Source organism: Xenopus tropicalis, chromosome 2 (assembly GCF_000004195.4).
Source record: "Xenopus tropicalis strain Nigerian chromosome 2, UCB_Xtro_10.0, whole genome shotgun sequence".
Classification (NCBI taxonomy): domain Eukaryota; kingdom Metazoa; phylum Chordata; class Amphibia; order Anura; family Pipidae; genus Xenopus; species Xenopus tropicalis.
Window position 1 is genome coordinate 105,731,587 of NC_030678.2, and position 19,045 is coordinate 105,750,631.

At 35.5% G+C, this 19,045-nt stretch overlaps 1 protein-coding gene across 2 annotated transcripts in view; it reads right to left on the bottom strand.

Annotated features, from left to right (window-relative positions):
• ofd1 (oral-facial-digital syndrome 1) overlaps window positions 1-19,045 on the bottom strand; it is a 29,177-nt gene that overhangs the window by 3,370 nt on the left and 6,762 nt on the right. Inside the window, exons 7-21 of one of the 2 annotated variants that reach the window (XM_012957624.3) lie at window positions 18,327-18,463; window positions 17,464-17,637; window positions 16,388-16,494; window positions 15,633-15,752; window positions 14,578-14,651; window positions 13,627-13,718; window positions 13,309-13,498; window positions 13,092-13,222; window positions 10,855-10,966; window positions 9,314-9,958; window positions 9,067-9,208; window positions 6,831-6,922; window positions 4,104-4,223; window positions 2,659-2,774; window positions 1,660-1,830 (exon numbers count right to left, since the gene is read on the bottom strand). In XM_012957624.3, the coding sequence (XP_012813078.2) occupies window positions 1,660-1,830; window positions 2,659-2,774; window positions 4,104-4,223; window positions 6,831-6,922; window positions 9,067-9,208; window positions 9,314-9,958; window positions 10,855-10,966; window positions 13,092-13,222; window positions 13,309-13,498; window positions 13,627-13,718; window positions 14,578-14,651; window positions 15,633-15,752; window positions 16,388-16,494; window positions 17,464-17,637; window positions 18,327-18,463 (2,423 nt within the window). Of the gene's footprint in view, window positions 1-1,659; window positions 1,831-2,658; window positions 2,775-4,103; window positions 4,224-6,830; window positions 6,923-9,066; window positions 9,212-9,313; window positions 9,959-10,854; window positions 10,967-13,091; window positions 13,223-13,308; window positions 13,499-13,626; window positions 13,719-14,577; window positions 14,652-15,632; window positions 15,753-16,387; window positions 16,495-17,463; window positions 17,638-18,326; window positions 18,464-19,045 lie in introns of both variants that reach the window. The other variant, XM_002933811.5, reaches the window with a different exon arrangement.

A 19,045-nucleotide genomic window follows, 5' to 3' on the forward strand; every position in this document is an offset into this window, starting at 1 on the left:
AATGATCACGACTTTTTTGTATTTTGCGAAATTTTTTCGTCGCCGTTGCGACTTTATCGTATATTTTCCATGACTTTTTCGGCGCTGTCGCGAAAAAATTGGATCGGTTTTTCCGCCGTTTACAATTGCTCAATACAAAAAAATCGTGACGGCGACGAAAAGTCGTTTCCAATCCAATTTTTTCCCATTCGGGATTCGGATTTGTGGAGTAGTAAATGTGCCCCTATATCTCCAAATCAAGAAAACAAATTTACGTTGCTTACATGCATATTGTCTTGACTACTACAACTTCATCAGCTTGTGAGGTGCCCGCTGCACCTATTCATAAGGCCTGCTGTATAATCTGTAATTGATGTGGCACCATTTGCCATGTACAAACATTCACCCTGGCATTCTAAAGCTGAGCACACACATGCTGTTCTTGTCAGTTGGCACCAAACTGGTTAATGAGTGGGATGGGGAGGGAAATAAACAGATTCCTGAACAAATGAGACATGCTGGGAAACTCATTTAGCTGATGACTACTACTGATCTGGATGAACGTTCATCTTACAAAATAAATGTATATTCCAAAAATGGCTTAATAAAGAATAAAACCGTTATTAAAACAGAAACCATGTTCAGACTATTTGTGGTCATGTTAAAAATAAAATGTATGAATATAAAAATTAGAAATTGCGCAACATACTAAGACTAAACTTCCTACTTTCTAGGCATATCCCTGCTCAACCATTTTATATTTACCAGAGCTCAAAGCAGCCACTTTGAGACAAGTTCATTAAAGGGATGAGATGCCATAACTTTCTATGCTTGATGTTTTTATATCTTTCCCAGATGTTCGTCAATTTCTTGCTTGAAAATACATCCTAAAAAGTTTAACACCATATCATTTAAAGAATTATAAGCCTGTTGAAACTGAAATCAAACAAAATGAAGTATGGAAAAACAGTAATCCAGATATCTCTGGTAACTTAAATCACAACCAAAATAAGTGAGAAACACTTTAAAGCTTTAAATAACACATCCATAGGACACTAAAAAGAAACCTTGGCTACAACATCAGCCAGCACCAGGCAATCCTTGTCACTTTAACCCTTTTCCAAAATGTTAAACACCTTCCAAGACCTTAGTTGAACAGGGGGAATGACATGAAAACAACCTAATGTATGTATATAGCACATATCAGAGTAATTGGAAAGATGGACTTAAAGGGATATGGTGTCCATCTACCATGTTGCCTTTACCCCTATGCAAATGTAGAAACGGTTAATTTTGTTGCTATCTTTTGTTCTGCTTTGGCATATTTTGATTTACTTTATTTTATTCCCTATCATGTGTTTCCCTTCTTTTCTCTATTTACTCTATTGGTAGACTATTCGTAGAAAACCCTCACAATAGAAAGTATAAAAAATGCATTACTTTAATAGTAGTAACAACATTTACATTTGCTACTTTCTTTTATATTTATAATCTCTGCAGTGTCAAAAGCCCCTCCATGTGCCTGCATCCGGGCTGATGCAGTGGCTCCAGGTGAAAAGGGCTGATGCCAGTGTAGGGGCTGTGTTTATCCGCAGGCTAAGAATCAGCCCCATGTGGCATCAGCCTAAGGACTCCATGGTTCAGATCTTTTCCAGAGTTTGCTTCCTGCAGCAAGCTTACCTTCTCGGATACTTCCTGTGCCCTGTTCTGAAGAATCATTTTCATGTACTTGTCCAGAGGGTTGGCACTGCTTTTCACTGAAGAACTGGCTTCCTCAAGATCCTGTATACCTGGGCTCCCCTCTGTGTTGTCTCTTTTCTCATTAAATGTTTTTATCTTTACCACTGAATCCTACAGTCAAATGAAAAGAATATATGATACAGCAAAGCATATTCATTCTTTTAATCATTTGAGAGGCAGCTGCAATATTGCTTGAATGGGGTGAGCTGGTCTCCACATTCTAAACAGCACTGTGCCTTAAAAAAAGTAAGTATAAATGTAAAAGCCGTGGTTCACCTTTAAGTTAACTTTTTAGGGGATTTATCAATGTTTGAGTTTGATTTTTTTTTTACCTAGAACCTAGAATTTGAGTTGTGGTTCAAAACCTCAAATGTCTGGTATTTATCAAATGCAAAAAAACTCTAAAAACACGAATGTAAAAATTCACCATCTAAAAGCTTGTGAGTCTATGGAAGTTGCCCTAGGCAAAGTTAAGCCATATTTTCAACTCAAAAAATGTATTCGAATGTGTTTCCTTATTAATAAACTAGCAAGCATTCGATTCCAGGGGTAAGGGGAGCAAGAAAGAGAGAGAGGTTGATGTGGATACGGGAAGGGTGAAAGGACATTGGTTCTGTGAGTAATGGAGGAGACACTTATCAATGTATTGAGACACTAATAAGACACTCAGTGAGGTGCAAAGGGCTTAAAAGTAACAGAACAATTTTACAGGTTATCTGTTGCTTCATGGGTATATGCCAGCAGGGAGTCTATTACAGACTGAAGATGGCAGAGGTGGGAGTCTGAGAGGCCAGTTAGTTGCAAGTATACCAGGTGGGATAGGGTGCAGGCAGAAATGAGGGAAAAAAGGAGGATCTTGGCTTCTAAAAATAATAATGATTATGAATAATAAATATGTTATATTCTCAATTGGAGAAAAAAGGAAAGAAACAAAAATACCTCATATAGATCCTTCCCTTCCTCTGAGATTTCTCTGACCTGTTCTTCACCCTTTCTTTCACCTACTTCTGCTTTCTCATGCTTGATGATATTTTCAGTGTAATGGTGACTACTCACTGGAATAATATAAAGAAGGTTTTCTTATTTTCAAGAGTAACAGCAGTTTCATTTCAATATCTAACATCTTTGTATATTTTCCTCCTTGGTAAATCCAATAGTTTTGACAATAGTAAGATGCAATCTTGGCTGGCTTTGGAAGTGTTCAGCTGCCTCCAGTCATGTAATGGGATTTTAAAAAATATCATTTGTAAAGGATTCCATATGTACAAGGCATTCATAAAATGTATGCACATTTTTACTAAAATACTTTTAATTACATATAAATGTTCATGTGGTAAAACAGTTACACACACAATCAATAAAAAAAAATCGATTTGCTTATGGATAATACTGTTCTTTTATAAAGGTCCCAGAACAAACTTTGTTCTCATATAGTGTAGCATTGCTGTGCTTAATTATCCAGGCACAAAAACTTCCAACACAAAATTTGAAACTAGGAGTCAAACTGAGGTCTCACTTAGACACATTCCAAAGCAGTGATCCCCAACCAGTGGCTCAGGAGCAACATGTTGTTCACCACCCCCTTGGATGTTGCTCCCAGTGGCCTCCAAACAGGTGTTTATTTTTTAATTTCTGGCTTGGATTTAAACATTAGTTGCATACAAACTAGGTGTACTGATAAACAGAACCTCATGCAGGCTGCCAATCCACATAGGGGCTACTAAATAGTCAATCACAGCCCCCAGGAACATTGTCCTGCTTGTGTCATCTACTAAAACTTTACATTCTTTTGCACCGGTAAAGGATCTCTAATCTGGAGACCCATAATCCAGAAAGCTCTGAATTACAAGATAGCCATCTTCCATAGTGGCCATTTTAAGTCAATTATTTTTGTAATAACTTCTCTTTTCTCTGTAATAAAAAAACAGAACCTTGTACTTGATGGTAACTAAGCTATTTAAATCCACACTGGTGGGAAAACAATCCTAATAGGTTTATTTAATGGATAAATATTTTTTAGTAGATGTAAGGTATTGCGATACAGATGATGCAAAACCCTTTATTTATAAGCCTCTAAGGTCCCTGTAAGGTCCCTTGGTTAGATTTGCTAATTTGCTGAGGCCATACCAAGCCTATAAGGTGCTCAAGTGGAAAAAGGGTTTGAAAAAATATTAAAATCAAATTATGACCAAAAAACATATTCCTTGTGTTATACTCCGAGCATTTTGAGTTATGTATTTCAGTTTATATTCCTGTGCCAACATTCTGTGCTGCCTCAGTATGTAACATGAATGGTAATGCTTACCTACTATATAATGCTAAATAGCCACTTGATGATAATACACTTCACTTCAGGGGGCAGTTGCAAGAGCAGATACACTTACATGAGTCCAGCGGTGAAGTTACTGCTACTGGCACATTAGCAATGACGTTATTGTCATGGACCACATCCCCAGATGGATGAGACAAGTCACTTGCAAGCTGCTCTGGAATGTCCTCCTGGTCTGAAAGGAGAAAGGGAGGGGGGTCGATATCAATGGTTTCATTATTTTCTCCTTCGGATGGAAGTTTTGGGTTTGGCTCCACTGCCTGGGAACAATTATAATCAAACAACCTAAACTTACATAATGAAAAATTCTGGTTATTTTGCCGCTTGACATACAAATCAGTATTTTAATGGTTGCTGGTGAATTAAATTGAGAAGTTGCTTTTGTTACAGATGCAGAAGACTCACAAATACTTACAAAACAGATTTTGGTATCACTTAAAATGCCATTACAATGCATTCTGCATCTTTTGGAATTAACATAAAGCATGGTAGATCCATATAAATAGAAAGAAAGCCAAAACTCCAATAGCAGTAGGTGTATCATTGCCCCAATCATGGTTAGGATGATATTAAGTATTCAGAAAACTATTTGCTGTCAAGCTGTGATTGTTAAACATTTCTATAACAGGTGCCATATTTTTTCAAAGTGCACAATGCAGCATATTCCCACACTAAGTCATCTTGCGGTACTTGTTTATTTTATATACTGCACATTCTAATACATAATGAGGTCTGCAAAAATTTAACAAGGTTATTAAACAGAAATACACAGCGGACTAAGTAACATTTAATGTACATTTAACATTTTTATGGCCAGTGTACCCAATATCAACTAATATCAGCTAATATGACCAATTTAACAAATCCATATGTAACAGGAAGTCTTAATTACCTCAAAAACTGATTCTACCATTATAACCCTCCACCCACATGCAGCCTCAAAACTAGCACCTCTGTGCCTACTGCGCCTAACATAGATTCAATAAATTACATTTAAGGCTGAGGACACAGAGTTTTAGCTCCATTGTTCTCAGCTTGCGTTTTTTTTAGCAGGCTGAGATAAGCGGATACACTTCCTTATGCACCTCAGTAAAACTGCACTGACTAGATCAGCTTTCGCCTCTGCTCAAAGCAGAGCTGAGTGGGGGATCAGGCCAAAAATGCCTGTTTTGCATTTTAAAGCTGATCCATTTTATACAGAAGCTGTACTTGTTGCAGTTTTACTGGGACTTAAAAGGAGCAGATCGCTTCTCTTAAGAGCCTGCAAAAAAATACAAGCTGAGAGCAGTGGAGCCAATGCTTAACACCTACAAGAACACAGACATTGGACATTAGATAGTCTAGGGGCTGAAGATTCTTAAAAGTCACAGACAAACTTTAGTGACAAATGAGCAGTACTTCAAGCTGTGTAGGGGAAAGAAGATGCACCCGAACTCCTGCCCTCCCTTTCCAAGTCTGCAGTTCGCTGAAAGCAGGGGGACCGCTAATTCTAGTCAGCGTAGCATAGCCAGGCCCCCTGAATACCCAAAATCCACCAGAACCTGGATAAGTGTCCCCCTAATGGAGGCCCTGCCAATATCATAACCAGACATGAATGCTTGCTAAGTTCTCTTGAACAATGTAAATGAAATAATACATATAATATACAATGAGGAATATTTTACAGTAGCCTTCTTGTTCCTATGCTCTTTCCCAAAATTCTACACATGGGAAATATGTTCTTAGACTGATGTAAGCCATTACTTAGATACTGTATTGCACCAATGTTTCTGGACATTTTCAGAGTTCATTGACACCAGAGACCCCTATTGGGCTTGAAAATGCAAGTTTATATGCAGTATCATAAAATATACCCTACAGACATAACTAGCCTTTCTGGGCCTCATCATAACTGACATGTGTATAATGAATTTTATTATCTTCATAACTTAGGTCTTAGGTTCTTTTCATGAAAGTAGAAATCTTTACTTAACCTGCATAACCACAAGCATATAAATTAATTCCTTAGTTTTGTTTTTGGTGATCAAGTTTATATTTAGAAAACAATATACCATTTATAATTGCAATTTAATAGTACTTAGCCAGTTGTAAGGCTCACTGATTTTAAATATTCATAATATCTAAAGCTAACTAGTCACTTTTCTCTGGTATATTTCACAACACAGGGGATATATCCAAATATTTATCAGGAAAAGCAACGACACTCGGAACAATGTTATGACATTTCTTATGCGTTACGTGACTGTCTCTAACAGTTAATTACTGGCTTGATGTGAAAAGCTGAGGCAAAGCCACAAATCTCTGGAAGACGACAGTCTATAAAGAGGCACCAATTCCGTCCAGACCCTACATTCTTTTCCAGAAACTTAGAACAGTAAACAGCTAATAGGAGACAATAAGGCATTTTAAAAATACATAATTATAGGCTCTTTCTCTATGTGCTAGTTTTATTTCAAAATATTCATCTGCAATTACTGTGGCTTTTTATATGAACTAATAGATCTGTAGCGGTCTATGGAAATGTTGCAGCGAAAGAGAAAGTTGATGCAATAAGTAATAAACAAGAGAATAACATTCTAGTGAAAAATGGTCTCATGATTGTGCTTACATGTAATGTGTTTTAAACAGGAAAAAATTGATTCTATTGCAATGGAGGTTTATTTTTACACAATCCGAGTTTCCAAGTGCAGTATCTCCCAGGTCTCAAATGAGTTATTCAGCAAACCACAATTGCTTTATGTGAAGTTCTTTAGTTATATCAATTTAGCCGAAATCCTCTTACCTTTTAAAGAAGAATTAGTGCTATTAAGGTCATCAAAATATAGCTTTTGTGGCTCTGCATGGTTGGATACTTCATGACAACTGACATCTTGCCTGGAGAAATTAAACATTTTAGCATTAGAGTACATTGTATTAAACAGAGGTACCCAGTTAGGACTTTACCTTACCTTCTACCTATTTTGCATTAAAAGTCTGTTGCAAAGTATAAATGTATCCTTGGTAACGGCTCATTATTCATTATTAACAATCACTTTTGCTCCATGGTAACTCAATTATTAACAATTCCGCAGCCTCACTCATACTGCTTTGTGTATTGCACTGCATTCTAAAAATGACTACTGAATGGACCTTTTTTGAAATTAACAGCAAACCTTTTGCAAAAGGGAACTGGCATAGGAGATGTTGATATAAAGTTACTTAATGCTTGTTATTTCCCAAGCAGTGAGTTGTTTTATCTGCTCTTTCCTTGCTCTTTACCTTGTTTGCTTTGTGCAACAAACACTGTACATTAAGGGGTATATTTATCATTCTGTGTAAAAAGTGGAGTAAAACATCACCGGTGATGTTGCTCATAGCAGCCAATAAGCTGCTTTGCTTTGGTTTTTTAACTGTTGAAATCTAATTTCTGATTGGTTACCCTGGGCAACGTCACTGGTAATGCTTCACTCCACTTTTTACACAGCATGATAAATATACCCCTATGGAGCAGATTTATGATCCTTCAATCCTCAGGTTTATAGTTATCATCATAAGAAACTGCAGGAGATCTTGCTTGTGGTTTCTTGCACTTTTTTCAATGAGTATGTTCTTTTGAAAAATAAAACCTGGCAAGCTGTTTATTTGTTGAAAGGATAATAAATCTGACTAAAAGTCTAAAGTTTAAAAAAAAAGCACAGGCAATATTTTTTATAGTTACAATATACTGTAATCATGAAGACCAGGAAGAGGGACAATGAGGTGGACTAAATTAGACGTGACATTTATTATCTGTTATGTGAAAATGAATGTGTGTCCATATAGTCTTAATATGGCCCTATAAACTAGAGACAAACTTTACAACATACACTTGCCCATGTGCTCTTGTACACACTCAAAATATGAGGCTAGCACATAAAACCAACTGTGGTGCACACAGAGTATTTTGTGTGACTACACATAATTTAGTACTTATTTATACTCACTGTCTTCTAAGAAAAGTTTTTTAAAGGGTGCACAAAAGATTTTTGCACAATGAAAGGAGTTCAGAGGTAACACAGACCATGAGCCCTTGAGAGCATTATTTTGATAGGACTTTGCAGAGAACTTATTTAAACAGTATATGTTGTTCTTAAGTCTAATTCGAGACTTCAACAATAATTACACCAAGATCCAATTTTTAGATAGATTTTTCAGTAGACCTATGATAGTCTTGTATTTTATGCATATATTTTTAACAAACGCCATTTACTTATTATTGGGGATATATGTAGAAATGTATGCCATAACTCAAAATCAGTCAATAGAAATATAAATGTATTTAAAGCTCCATGTTTAAAAGAAAATACACATACAGACCCCATGGTGTTTCCAGATTTTCTCTTTAACATGGAGATTTATCTACATTTATATTTTTATGGACTGGTTTTGAGTTACCGAATACTTTATTTGTTTGAATATATTTTTACCACTTATGCACATGGTATTTTGTTTATAAGAATGCACTCCTACAACTAAAGCAAAAGCCACAATAAAAAAAGTATATATGAGGTTACAAAGCGGTTCTGGCACCAGAAGTGCTATCCCTGTTACCCTGTTACATTCAACCACGAGTTTTTGTTCGGTAAACAGCAACAGGTCAATTCCAGATTTACCAGATATCTGCAGCAGGAAAGTTGTAAGCTTTTAAATGGTAAAATCCCTGCTTTGGAATGACAGACCTCTAATTCTAATCGATTTGAAAACATTTGTGATAAAAACTAGTATGTCAAAATGATTGTATGTGAATAACCATTTCTCAAAAATATTAATGCTTTTGTATGAATTAACCGTGCACACCAAAGCTTATTTTTATGCTAAAGGTGGTTTGCTTTTTCTTTTTCAGCTGGTGCTAGTTGTCTTTATTATCCCGCTTTTTAAGCTTATTTTCATTGTGTTATGGGTAAAGTACATTGGAGATGATGAGATTAAGTTAAGATATATATGACAAATGCTAGAGATGACACTGAAAGGATCTGCACAAAAGTAATGTGTTTTCTTACTTGTAACTGTAATCTTTTTCTGCGTCCACTGGAATATCAGGAACATCACAATTGATTGATGAAACATGCTCATTTTTTGGTATAGGAGACAGCCGTTGCTTAGGGCTTTGTTGAGATGATGAAACAATAGAGTCTTCATGGTCTGCTATAACAATATGAAACGTAAAAAAGTTCAGTCCAAGGACAGCAGAGAATAGTCAAATTATAAATACTACATTTTGTGTTATATGTAAAGCGACTGTCTCACCTTCTGCTAAAATGCTTTGCCTTTCACTTGAGTTCTGGTCATGTTTAGATATTGGAGTTGAGGATAACCTTCTTGCAGATGAGATTTTTGCTCTTGGAGGTGTAATCTCAGGTGTAGTCTCAGAAGGATTTTCTTCTTTGTGTCTTAACTTTAATCTGTTTAGAAGGCTCTGATGATCTGGTGTGAGATTATCTTCTAAAAAGGCAACTTTCTGATGAGAAACATCTGTCAAGATTTTAACGGATCTTTTTGTTTTTGGAACAGTACTCAAAAGGCTGCTCTCTTTAGAAACAGTAGTCAAATGTATACCTTCAATGGTAGCGCCCTCACTGATTCTGTTCTGATATTTACGGTAGGCTTCCTCTAAATATTCTGCCTCCTTTTCAAGTTCTTTGATTCGGGCCTTGGTATTTGCTACAAATTCAAAATCAGAATCTGGGGAGCTGCTGCGAGGCCTTGTCGTATGGCAATACATTGGACTTGACCTGCCACATGCTTCAACAAAGGTATCATAGGAACGATGGCTTTTCAGAACAGCTTTATCAACATAAATATCAGGAGGCACAATCTTGTCTGCAGTGAAGTCCAGCACAGAGCGATCAACCAGGGATGGCTTTGGGTTGCGATACACTTCATTTTCCAGAGCTGGGCAAGCAAGAATCACACAGAAAGGAAAGTATATAAAATTAAATTGGGAACAGCTGAAGCTGATTACATTTGCTTTTTTTGTAACAAAATACATCCCAGCTACCAGACCCAACCCACACTCTCATTTTAAAGTGGTCCCCCACCCAAAAACTTGCCTAATTTAAGAAAATTGTAATTCTTAGCTACTTTGCAATATAAATTTTACATTGCAAGTTTTCACTGGTTTTAAAGTTATTTATGTCTTTGTATCTGATAATTGATTTTATTCTCAACCATCATGGATTTGACTTTTGAAACAAAGTTGCTCTTTCACAGACCTTTGAAGAAGTATTCAAGTCTGACTTCTGTTATATTGTTTCAAGAGACTGAAACAACAGTGCAGAAATGGACAGAAAAATATGGTTTTTAAATTGCAACTACATTTAAACTGGATAATAAAACATACATTTTGAATGAAATATATGTATGTTATTTACAAAATGCACATTTTATAGGCCACTTATAAATACAACTCAAAATGCTCCTATAAAAGTATAGATTTTTGGTTTGCTTTGTTCCTTCAGCTGTTCTGGGACTTCAATTTCATTTCCTAGTCTGCATCACTAACGGAATATGAGAAGTCCTTTTGCAGTCAGTTTTTCTCAAGAGAGTAATAAAGCTGTGTTTGAAAGATGATTGCTGTACAACATAGTAATAAATTAATTTAATCCAGTTGAGTGCTAAATGTTCTTGCCAGCTTCCTCACAATGTCATTTATTTTTTGCCTAGGAAAATTCTGCGTTTAAAAAAAACACGATATAAAAACTAAGCGTTTCCAGACTATATATATTTCTGCTTCAAATTCATGTGCATATATTGCAATTAAAACATAATAAAAAAGGAAATTGACAAACCGAGCTGCGCTTGTCGAAGCTGAAATTCGAGGTGCTCAACCTTTGAGTTCAATTTTTGTGCTGAATCTTCATTGTTTAAAAGCTGGGCCTTCAATTCAGCACTCCGCTTAACCTACACAGGGAACAGGGCCAAAATACAACATTACATCAGCATTTCAGGATGTTATGTAACTATTTACAGGTATAACGTTTAATCAAATAATTAACATTTTTAAACTGTTTTCCCTTTTCTCTGTAATAATAAAACAGTACCTTGTACTTAATCCTAAATAAGATAAAATTAATCGTTATTGGAGGCAAAACACCAAAAAAAAACACATTAGCTCAGTTCTTCTTTATATTTTGAGATCTGTTAATAGGCTCAATCAATCCATTTACTTTGAATTAATCATTAAGATATATTGAATTTGTGTTCTACTGTCACACAAAATGATTGATGATGTTACAGTTTTACAAATATGTTGGAAACTACTCTGTTACAGGTAGGGTGAATAGGTTAAGATGTATAACAATATACATTTCCCACACATTGTGTCTCAACCCTTTCTCCTTGTAGATTGTAAGCTCTTTTGGGTATTATAACCAAATAATTCTAATTTTTAAAAATGATTTCCTTTTTCTCTGTAATAATAACAAGATATAATGAATTCTTATTGAAGGCAAAACAAGCCTGTTGGGTATATTCTTAATATTTAAGTCATTTTTAGCAGACTTAAGTTATGGAGATCCAAATAACGGAAAGATCCCTTATCTAGAAAACCCAAGGTGATGAGCATTCTAGATAACAGGTCCCATAACTGTACCACATTTTTGCCAGTTACTTTAATTAAAATTAAACTTGTAATGTTGAGAGTAATAATTTTTTTTTATATAATAAGCAAAACATATTTATTTTGTACGAATAGTTGTTCTGTGTCAGTATTTTTGTTAATTTATGTGGCTTGGAGATGCTTATTGGGGATTACTCTAGCATTTTTAAAAAGTGCTCTTAAAGGGGGGCCCATTTATTAAGCGTGGATTGTGACCCTTAATTTTTTTGTGAAGTTACTTAACATTACCCCTAGATCAGAGGTCCTCAACCCTTTATACCCATGAGCCACATTCAAATGGAAAAAGTGCTGGGAAGCAACACAAAGTTGCCAAAGTAGAGCCATGATTGGCTATTTGGTAACCCCTCTATGGATTGGCAGTCTACAGAAGGCTCTGATGGCATAACACTGGGTTTTCTGCAACCAAAACTTGCCTCCAAGCCAGAAATTCAAAAATAAGGTAAAGGCAAATATGGTGAGAAACAAGCCAAGAACTGTCCAGTTACACTGTGGCCACATTAACTTCAAGCACGCTGAAAATAAAACTGGGTGATATGAAACTGGGCACAGAGCTAAGCATTGTAAATAAAATGTCCTAGTATTCTTCAGTACATGCATTACCAACATACTTTCACTTATTTCAAAATATTGCTATGTTCTTGAGTCGATATGGTAAAAAGTTTTAAGGACACAAGGTATTAAGTGACTCTTAAAATGGATTTCTGATCAGAGTAAACATAATGCCACAGTGTCTATGTGGTCACAGTATACATTATTTAACTTTTAGCAAAGTCATGCAAAATACCAATATTGGCAAATGCATGGTTATGTGTATTTAGTATTAGAATGTTAAGAACATGCAATTAGTAGACATTTTGTTGTCCTGTTTTGACACTGTAAAAAATGTAGTGCAGTGATCTGGGTCAATACAAATTAAAATTGTATTAAGTTCAGCAAATTGTGATAAATGTGGGTGGGAACACTTATTTATAACTATTCTAATGAATGAAACTGGAGGCTATGTAACTTGTGCTAAGTACCTTATTGCATTGGCATGGTAGCTATGCTGCAATGTACTGCATGGGGCCTTGCATTGAGCAGCAGATACCATGTGATGAACCACAGTAGCACTGTAGAGCTATGTCAAATACTATTATGAGTAGAGAAGATTGAATAAAGTATTTCCAAGGGAAACTGGTAAGTTATGAAATTATGCTGCAAGGGTAGTGGAGACTTTAGCAGCAAAGGCTTTTTTTTTCTTTGTGAAAATCTTGGAATCAGTGAACCCTAATGTATAGGTGTTATAGGTTGGATATTGTAATATTTGACCTTAGGTATGCATGGCAAGAGACACTGTAAATCAGCAAGATCCAAAAGGATTTGTACTAATAATACAGTGCTACATGATGATAGAGATAGAGAGCTTACCTCACTGTGCAGTTGTGTTTCCAAGATTTCTTTTTGTGATTTAAATTCCTCTTGGTCCATCTTTCTTGCACTTTCCATTCTCTTCAATTCTTCTTGAAGAACCAAATACTCAGGACTTGGATGTAGATTTCCTGAAATAGGATATACATATATTTTTTTTTTTTTTACAAATCAGGGTAAGAGCATTTTGTTACAACTCAGAGCAACACTAACTCACTTTCTCTAAGGATCTGATTATCCTTGTGTATTTCATCCAGTTGTTGCTTAAGTATCTTTACTTCTCCTTGAAGTTTAAGCTTTTCTTCATGTACCAAGGGATAATCTACGGTTTCTTTCAGCTTGTCAGTTAAGTGGTGATTCTGTCTTGTTACAAGAGACATTTGTGCTCTCAGAGAATCTACCTCTATCTGAAATTAGAGAGAGAGATTTTATAATTAGAATGCTTATTTCATTTTGCACCAGTTAGTTTTTGTGTTGTGTTGGTGCAGAAGACATGTTATCCCTTAATCACTGACATAAATGTAAAAATTCTTACCTCCAGTTCCTTTATACGAGTCATTGCTTGTTCTGACTCATGCTTTTTCATATTAATTACAACAGCCTCTTCACGTAATTTTGATGCTTCCTCTAGAAAGAAAAACACAGAAAATGTCCAGTGCCCATCTTATAAATGTTCCCAGTTTTGGATCATCAACAGCTTCACATAACAACTTAAAAAAATGTACATGCACTTTTGCAGTCATATAAGGTATTAAACACATGAATGGTTTGTTTTAATGAAGTAGTTTTGCCCAACCTGTGGGTAATTTGGTGACTTTATATTGTTACCAAAGCCTATAATGACTTTAAAATATATGTAATTCAAAAAATATTCCAATCCAATCTTTTTAATCCAATTAGAGACTGCTTATAGGAAACCTATTATCCACAGAACTAATCAATGTCTATCTATAAGCATCTTCCTATATGAACTTGTTCTGTCACATGATGCAAGGCTGAGGGAAAAAGGCTTGCACATTACAAAGCTCCAAAGGTTCCTATAATTGTAAATGGAACATCTTTAACAGTTCTCTGCATAACCTAAATGAACGTAGAAATAGAAATAAGAGATATGCCAAAGAGTAGGGGATGGGTTCTCTAAAGTTTGCCAGGTGATTCCCATTTAATTTCAATCACTTTTTTATTTCTTTAAAGATTAAATCATTTTATACACCTTTTAAAATAAACTACTAAGTTTGAAACCTTTTCCTAGATGGTTATGAAAAATCACTTTTATAAACTTAAACCTCTTGCATCACCACTGGAGGACCCTTCCATTTTGTTAACTATATGTTCTAGTTAATATATAAAAAGTTGGGGAATCTAGCAAAAACAGTGATCATTGGTACACAAATGGCGCAATTTGCCAGCGCTGGTGCTAGAGTCTGATGTAACTATAGGAAAGGGATTGGGTGGGCAAACACATGCTGATTGTGGTTCTACTAACCTTTATTTCTTCTTTCATCTTCACTTACTTTCTTTGTTCTTTTTATATATTCTTCATTTAACTCAATTTGATGCCTATGCAAGGGACAATACAAACCAATGAATAAATAAGCATGTGATTAAGGAGGAAGTATACATAATTTTTTAGTAGTTTAACAAATATACTTTTGTCCTATTTTAATGAAATTCCAATAATTATTATCATTTCTTGTACTAAACAGGGCAAGATCTGAAACTAAAAGTAAACAATAACACAAGAAAAAGGGAAAGTTGTGCTCAACCACTAAATTGTAAACCATTAGGCAGGGGTGCAATGAGGCTGTGACCACAAAATACATATACAGTATACAACCGCAAAAAATCATCTGCACTCACCCATTAACAATATGTAGAAATAGGACATTAGGACATTTCTGTGCATTCAGCTACTAAGAAATGCCTTCCCTCCCCACCCCAAAAAGAGGGATTGTTTGTCCGTACATTGCAATATACTTCAAGCTGGCCAACTACGTCAAAGTCATCCCTTCTGGCCAGTCCTACACTGACTGACCTATATAAGTAATTTAAGATTAGTACTGAGCAAAGGGACTATATAGGTCAGTCAGTGTAGGACTGGCCAGAAGGGATAACTAAAAGTTAAGTCAAGTTCTATATGTTCTCTTCTTATGAACACAATAAAAGCAAGTCAAAAGATAACAACCCTGGGAAAAAAAAAACTTTTTTTTGCCATCTTTACTGCTTATTAAAGCACTGCAGGTATGTGGTGTTAGAAATATTGCTACAGTAAAGTAAAAGAAAGGCACATTTTAAACATGATAGGCAGCACTAGATAGACAGAAAAAGCATTACAATTTTTGTAGTCATTACACTACATTTTTTGTCCTTCTGTTGGACACAATCACAACTTACAAGGAGGAATGGTGTGATAACAGAGTTAGTGGGAAGTACAAACTAAGCGAGATTTTGCAAATTTCTCCAGCAGCACCTAATGGCTGTGTCTTTTGCTTCAGGTACACAATTGTAGTGACTATGGTAAATCAACAAAATATATTAGACCTTAATAGCTCATTTTTAAGCTTCTGGTCGAAGGTGTCCTCTATGTTCTTTACTTCAAGCTCCCGCTTCCTGAGAAATTCATCTATACTTCTGTTCTTTTCTGCTTCCAGCTTCTGAGTACTACATAAAAAACAAAGGAGAAAATGGTATAGGTATATCAAATGCTAGTGTTTTACACCTGATAGATACATCACAAGTGTCAATGTTAGGATATCTCCATGGTATCACAGTATATTACTTTAATGTCAATCACAGATATTATGGATGTCATGTAGACACAGCCTGTCAGACATGAGATAAAACCGACTTAGTACATGGCATAGGAACAATAACAGTAATAAAAAGAGTGTGTAATATTATTCATGTAACTGCTGCCACTCTCCTTAGTAAGTCAATGATAAGCAACCATTAGCATTATGTACAAAAAAAAAATCCATGAATTACTTATTTGCATGTATACATGTGACTGTGAACATAAATCTTTCTTTTCTTGACCTATATTCCTTGAGAAAAAGGCAGCAAGGAGGGGCATTGAGAGACCAGAAATGACTTACTAAATGTGTACTCTGAAGTCAGAGAAGAGATTAGAGAGGGCATTGGATTTCCGTGGAATTTCCTGGAATTTTAAAATTCTGTAATGATCATAAAACTCTCTAATCACTATATTCACTGTATATATATTAACTGGGGAATTTCTGATAAAAATAGAAAATATGGTTCTAGCAAGCACCGAAATTTTTTTTCAAAAACCCTACCGCTCAAAGGCTTCCATGCGTTGGCGAAGATCGGATTCCCTAGCACGAACAATATCAATGTCTTTCAACAAGGACTGCCGCTGTGAATATATTTCTTTGGCTTCAATCTGGAAAACCAAATATTTAATTAATTTAATTAGCATCAACCCAGCTGTTTTTCCTATTTTCAGGCTTCATACATCATAAGTACAGGTAGCTGGCCAGTTAGCACATTCTTCTGCACCTAAAACATAGAGATCCTTGAGTACAGAAACATCTGCCCTAAAGCCTTTTGCACACTATGTGGAATGCAATTCAGAGTTCTCGGTATTGGATGCTACATTCACAGTCATTAGGCTTTTATTGGATGTAAATGGGCAACAAGCCCGTTTCCTGCATATCACACTGCATGATAGCATTACACATGATACTGTGAAAGCTGCAGGCTAGAAAAGGCCTCAGCTCAACAACAAACATGTGATAGTAAGTTACTTTGTAGATGTCAAGGTTCATTATGATTATTCTACTATTACGTTGTGTAATACAAATAGCAGTGACATATTCACCACTACAGTCACTCCCAGTGGGGCTTATAATATTATTTCAACTGCAGTAAAAGTTTAGTTGGCATCATTTCCAGTGCTTGCCATCAAGCGTGACACGTGCACCAGATTCTATAGACACAAGTCTGACGCACAAAGCTGAGAGAACCTTGGGAGTTACCACCTGGTCTGGAGGTCCGGTAGCTTTATCAAACCCTAATGATTAAAGCTCCAATGTTCCCGAGTCAATAGGTGCAGCTGGTCTCAATTTGGAATGGGAGGCAGGAAGGACTGAGTGGCAACAGGTGCAACTATATGGAAGTGCAGTTTGTACCTTTATGCTTATGTTCTGAGATGAAAATCACTTATCTGTACTACAAAACAAGCAACCCTTTAAGTAATCAATTTAATTTAATACTGTCCCAGTCTCTCACTATCTGGGGCATTCACCAGCTTCATGAAAAAAATGCATAGGTTTTAGTTTATTACCAGTGCCAGGTACAATGCAGATGTAAGAGTAGACACACCTTTTGATGGCAATAAAATACCATTTACCTCCTGTTGCCTTTGAAGTCTCTCAATAGCATTCTTCTCCCGTGACACCAGACCTTCTAATTTTGTTTGGTAAGTCTTCTCTAATTCCCGTCGAAAATCAGACATCTCTCTCTGAGATTTTTCTGTTTCCTCCAACTTAATTTTTGCAATTTCCACATCCTTAAAGTGCTGTAGCTATAAATAAAATAAATCATCTTGTTTTATCAGAGGTGCGTGTTCTGATTTGGATTTTGCACTCCAGTCTGACCCCAGCAACCATAAAACACACTGATTGTTAGAGCAGATTTATATCTACATTTCTGTTAAGGCCCTTTCTATTCAACTATATATATTCCATTTGTATTATATTCTTCCCTTACTTAGGGAAGAAGAGATTTAGGGATGCCTGAAGAAGTGGCATAGATATCATAATTTTTTTTTACACTTTCAAGAGATTAGCTCAATTAATATATCAAACTTGTAAAAAATTATAAACACTAGGGATTTCCAAAACCCATATTTTTTAGGATCAGAAAAAAACTGAATTCTCCACAGAAGATTTGGCCAAATACCTAACTGACCCCCAAGCCCCTGCATTCAAATCTGCAGAGGGAGTGGAGCCCAAGTTTGTTGGTGGCATTAGGGCCTGTGGCGATACTGCATTATCTGAAAACACACTGCTCACATGACATAAAAGATTTGATTTGCATAAGCAGGAAACATTCAGCCAAAGTCATTGAATCCCAATCAATAGCCTGTATTTGGTATATCCCTAAAGCGTGTTTTAAATCATTTTGTTAATGTTTCTAAGAAATAAGAATACTTTTTGAAACCAATCCCTTCCATACGAAAGTATTGTTCTGGGACCAAATGGGTTGGCTTACCTTTTGAGCCATTTCTGTTCTTAGCTGTTCCTCCATCTCTCTGCGATAGTCTGAGATTTTACTTTCCAAGGACTCAAATTTCTTGCGCTTTGGATAAATGTCTTCAAATTGTTCATCAATAAATTTTAGTTTCTCAACTACAAAAAAAATCAGTATAAAAATTAGATATAAAAATAAGACCATTTTCAAGTAACATTGGTTTAATTGTAATCATGTATGTAATTTGATGAATATGATATTATGTTTGGAAAAAACAATTAAAAATAAAAAGATTTAAAACTAAACTAAGGGACCTATTTATTATGCTGTGTAAAAAAACAGTGGCAAAATTCGTCACACATCGTTAGGCTTTGTTGGTGTAATTTCTTTACACATTTTTGCTTCCGCTGGAATTTACATAAAATCTGCCTTTCGGATGGCAAAATTTGCCATTTATTTTACAGTTTTTTCTGTGAACTTCATTTTACACAGCATAATATATAGGCCACTAAGACTAAAATACCAGCAGCCATTACACTATATGATTAAAGTGGCAGAACATGTTTACTTAATATTAAATTGTTGAGAATTTCTTGCTTCCTGAAAACAATTTAATAAAGGGTCTTATCTGTTTTATCATAAAAATTCCCTTATGCACAAAGCAAGGGCTATACAGAATGGGTTTACTGAGACAGAAGTAGAAGACTTGGTTGGCCTGCCCAATGTCATAAAATAAATAA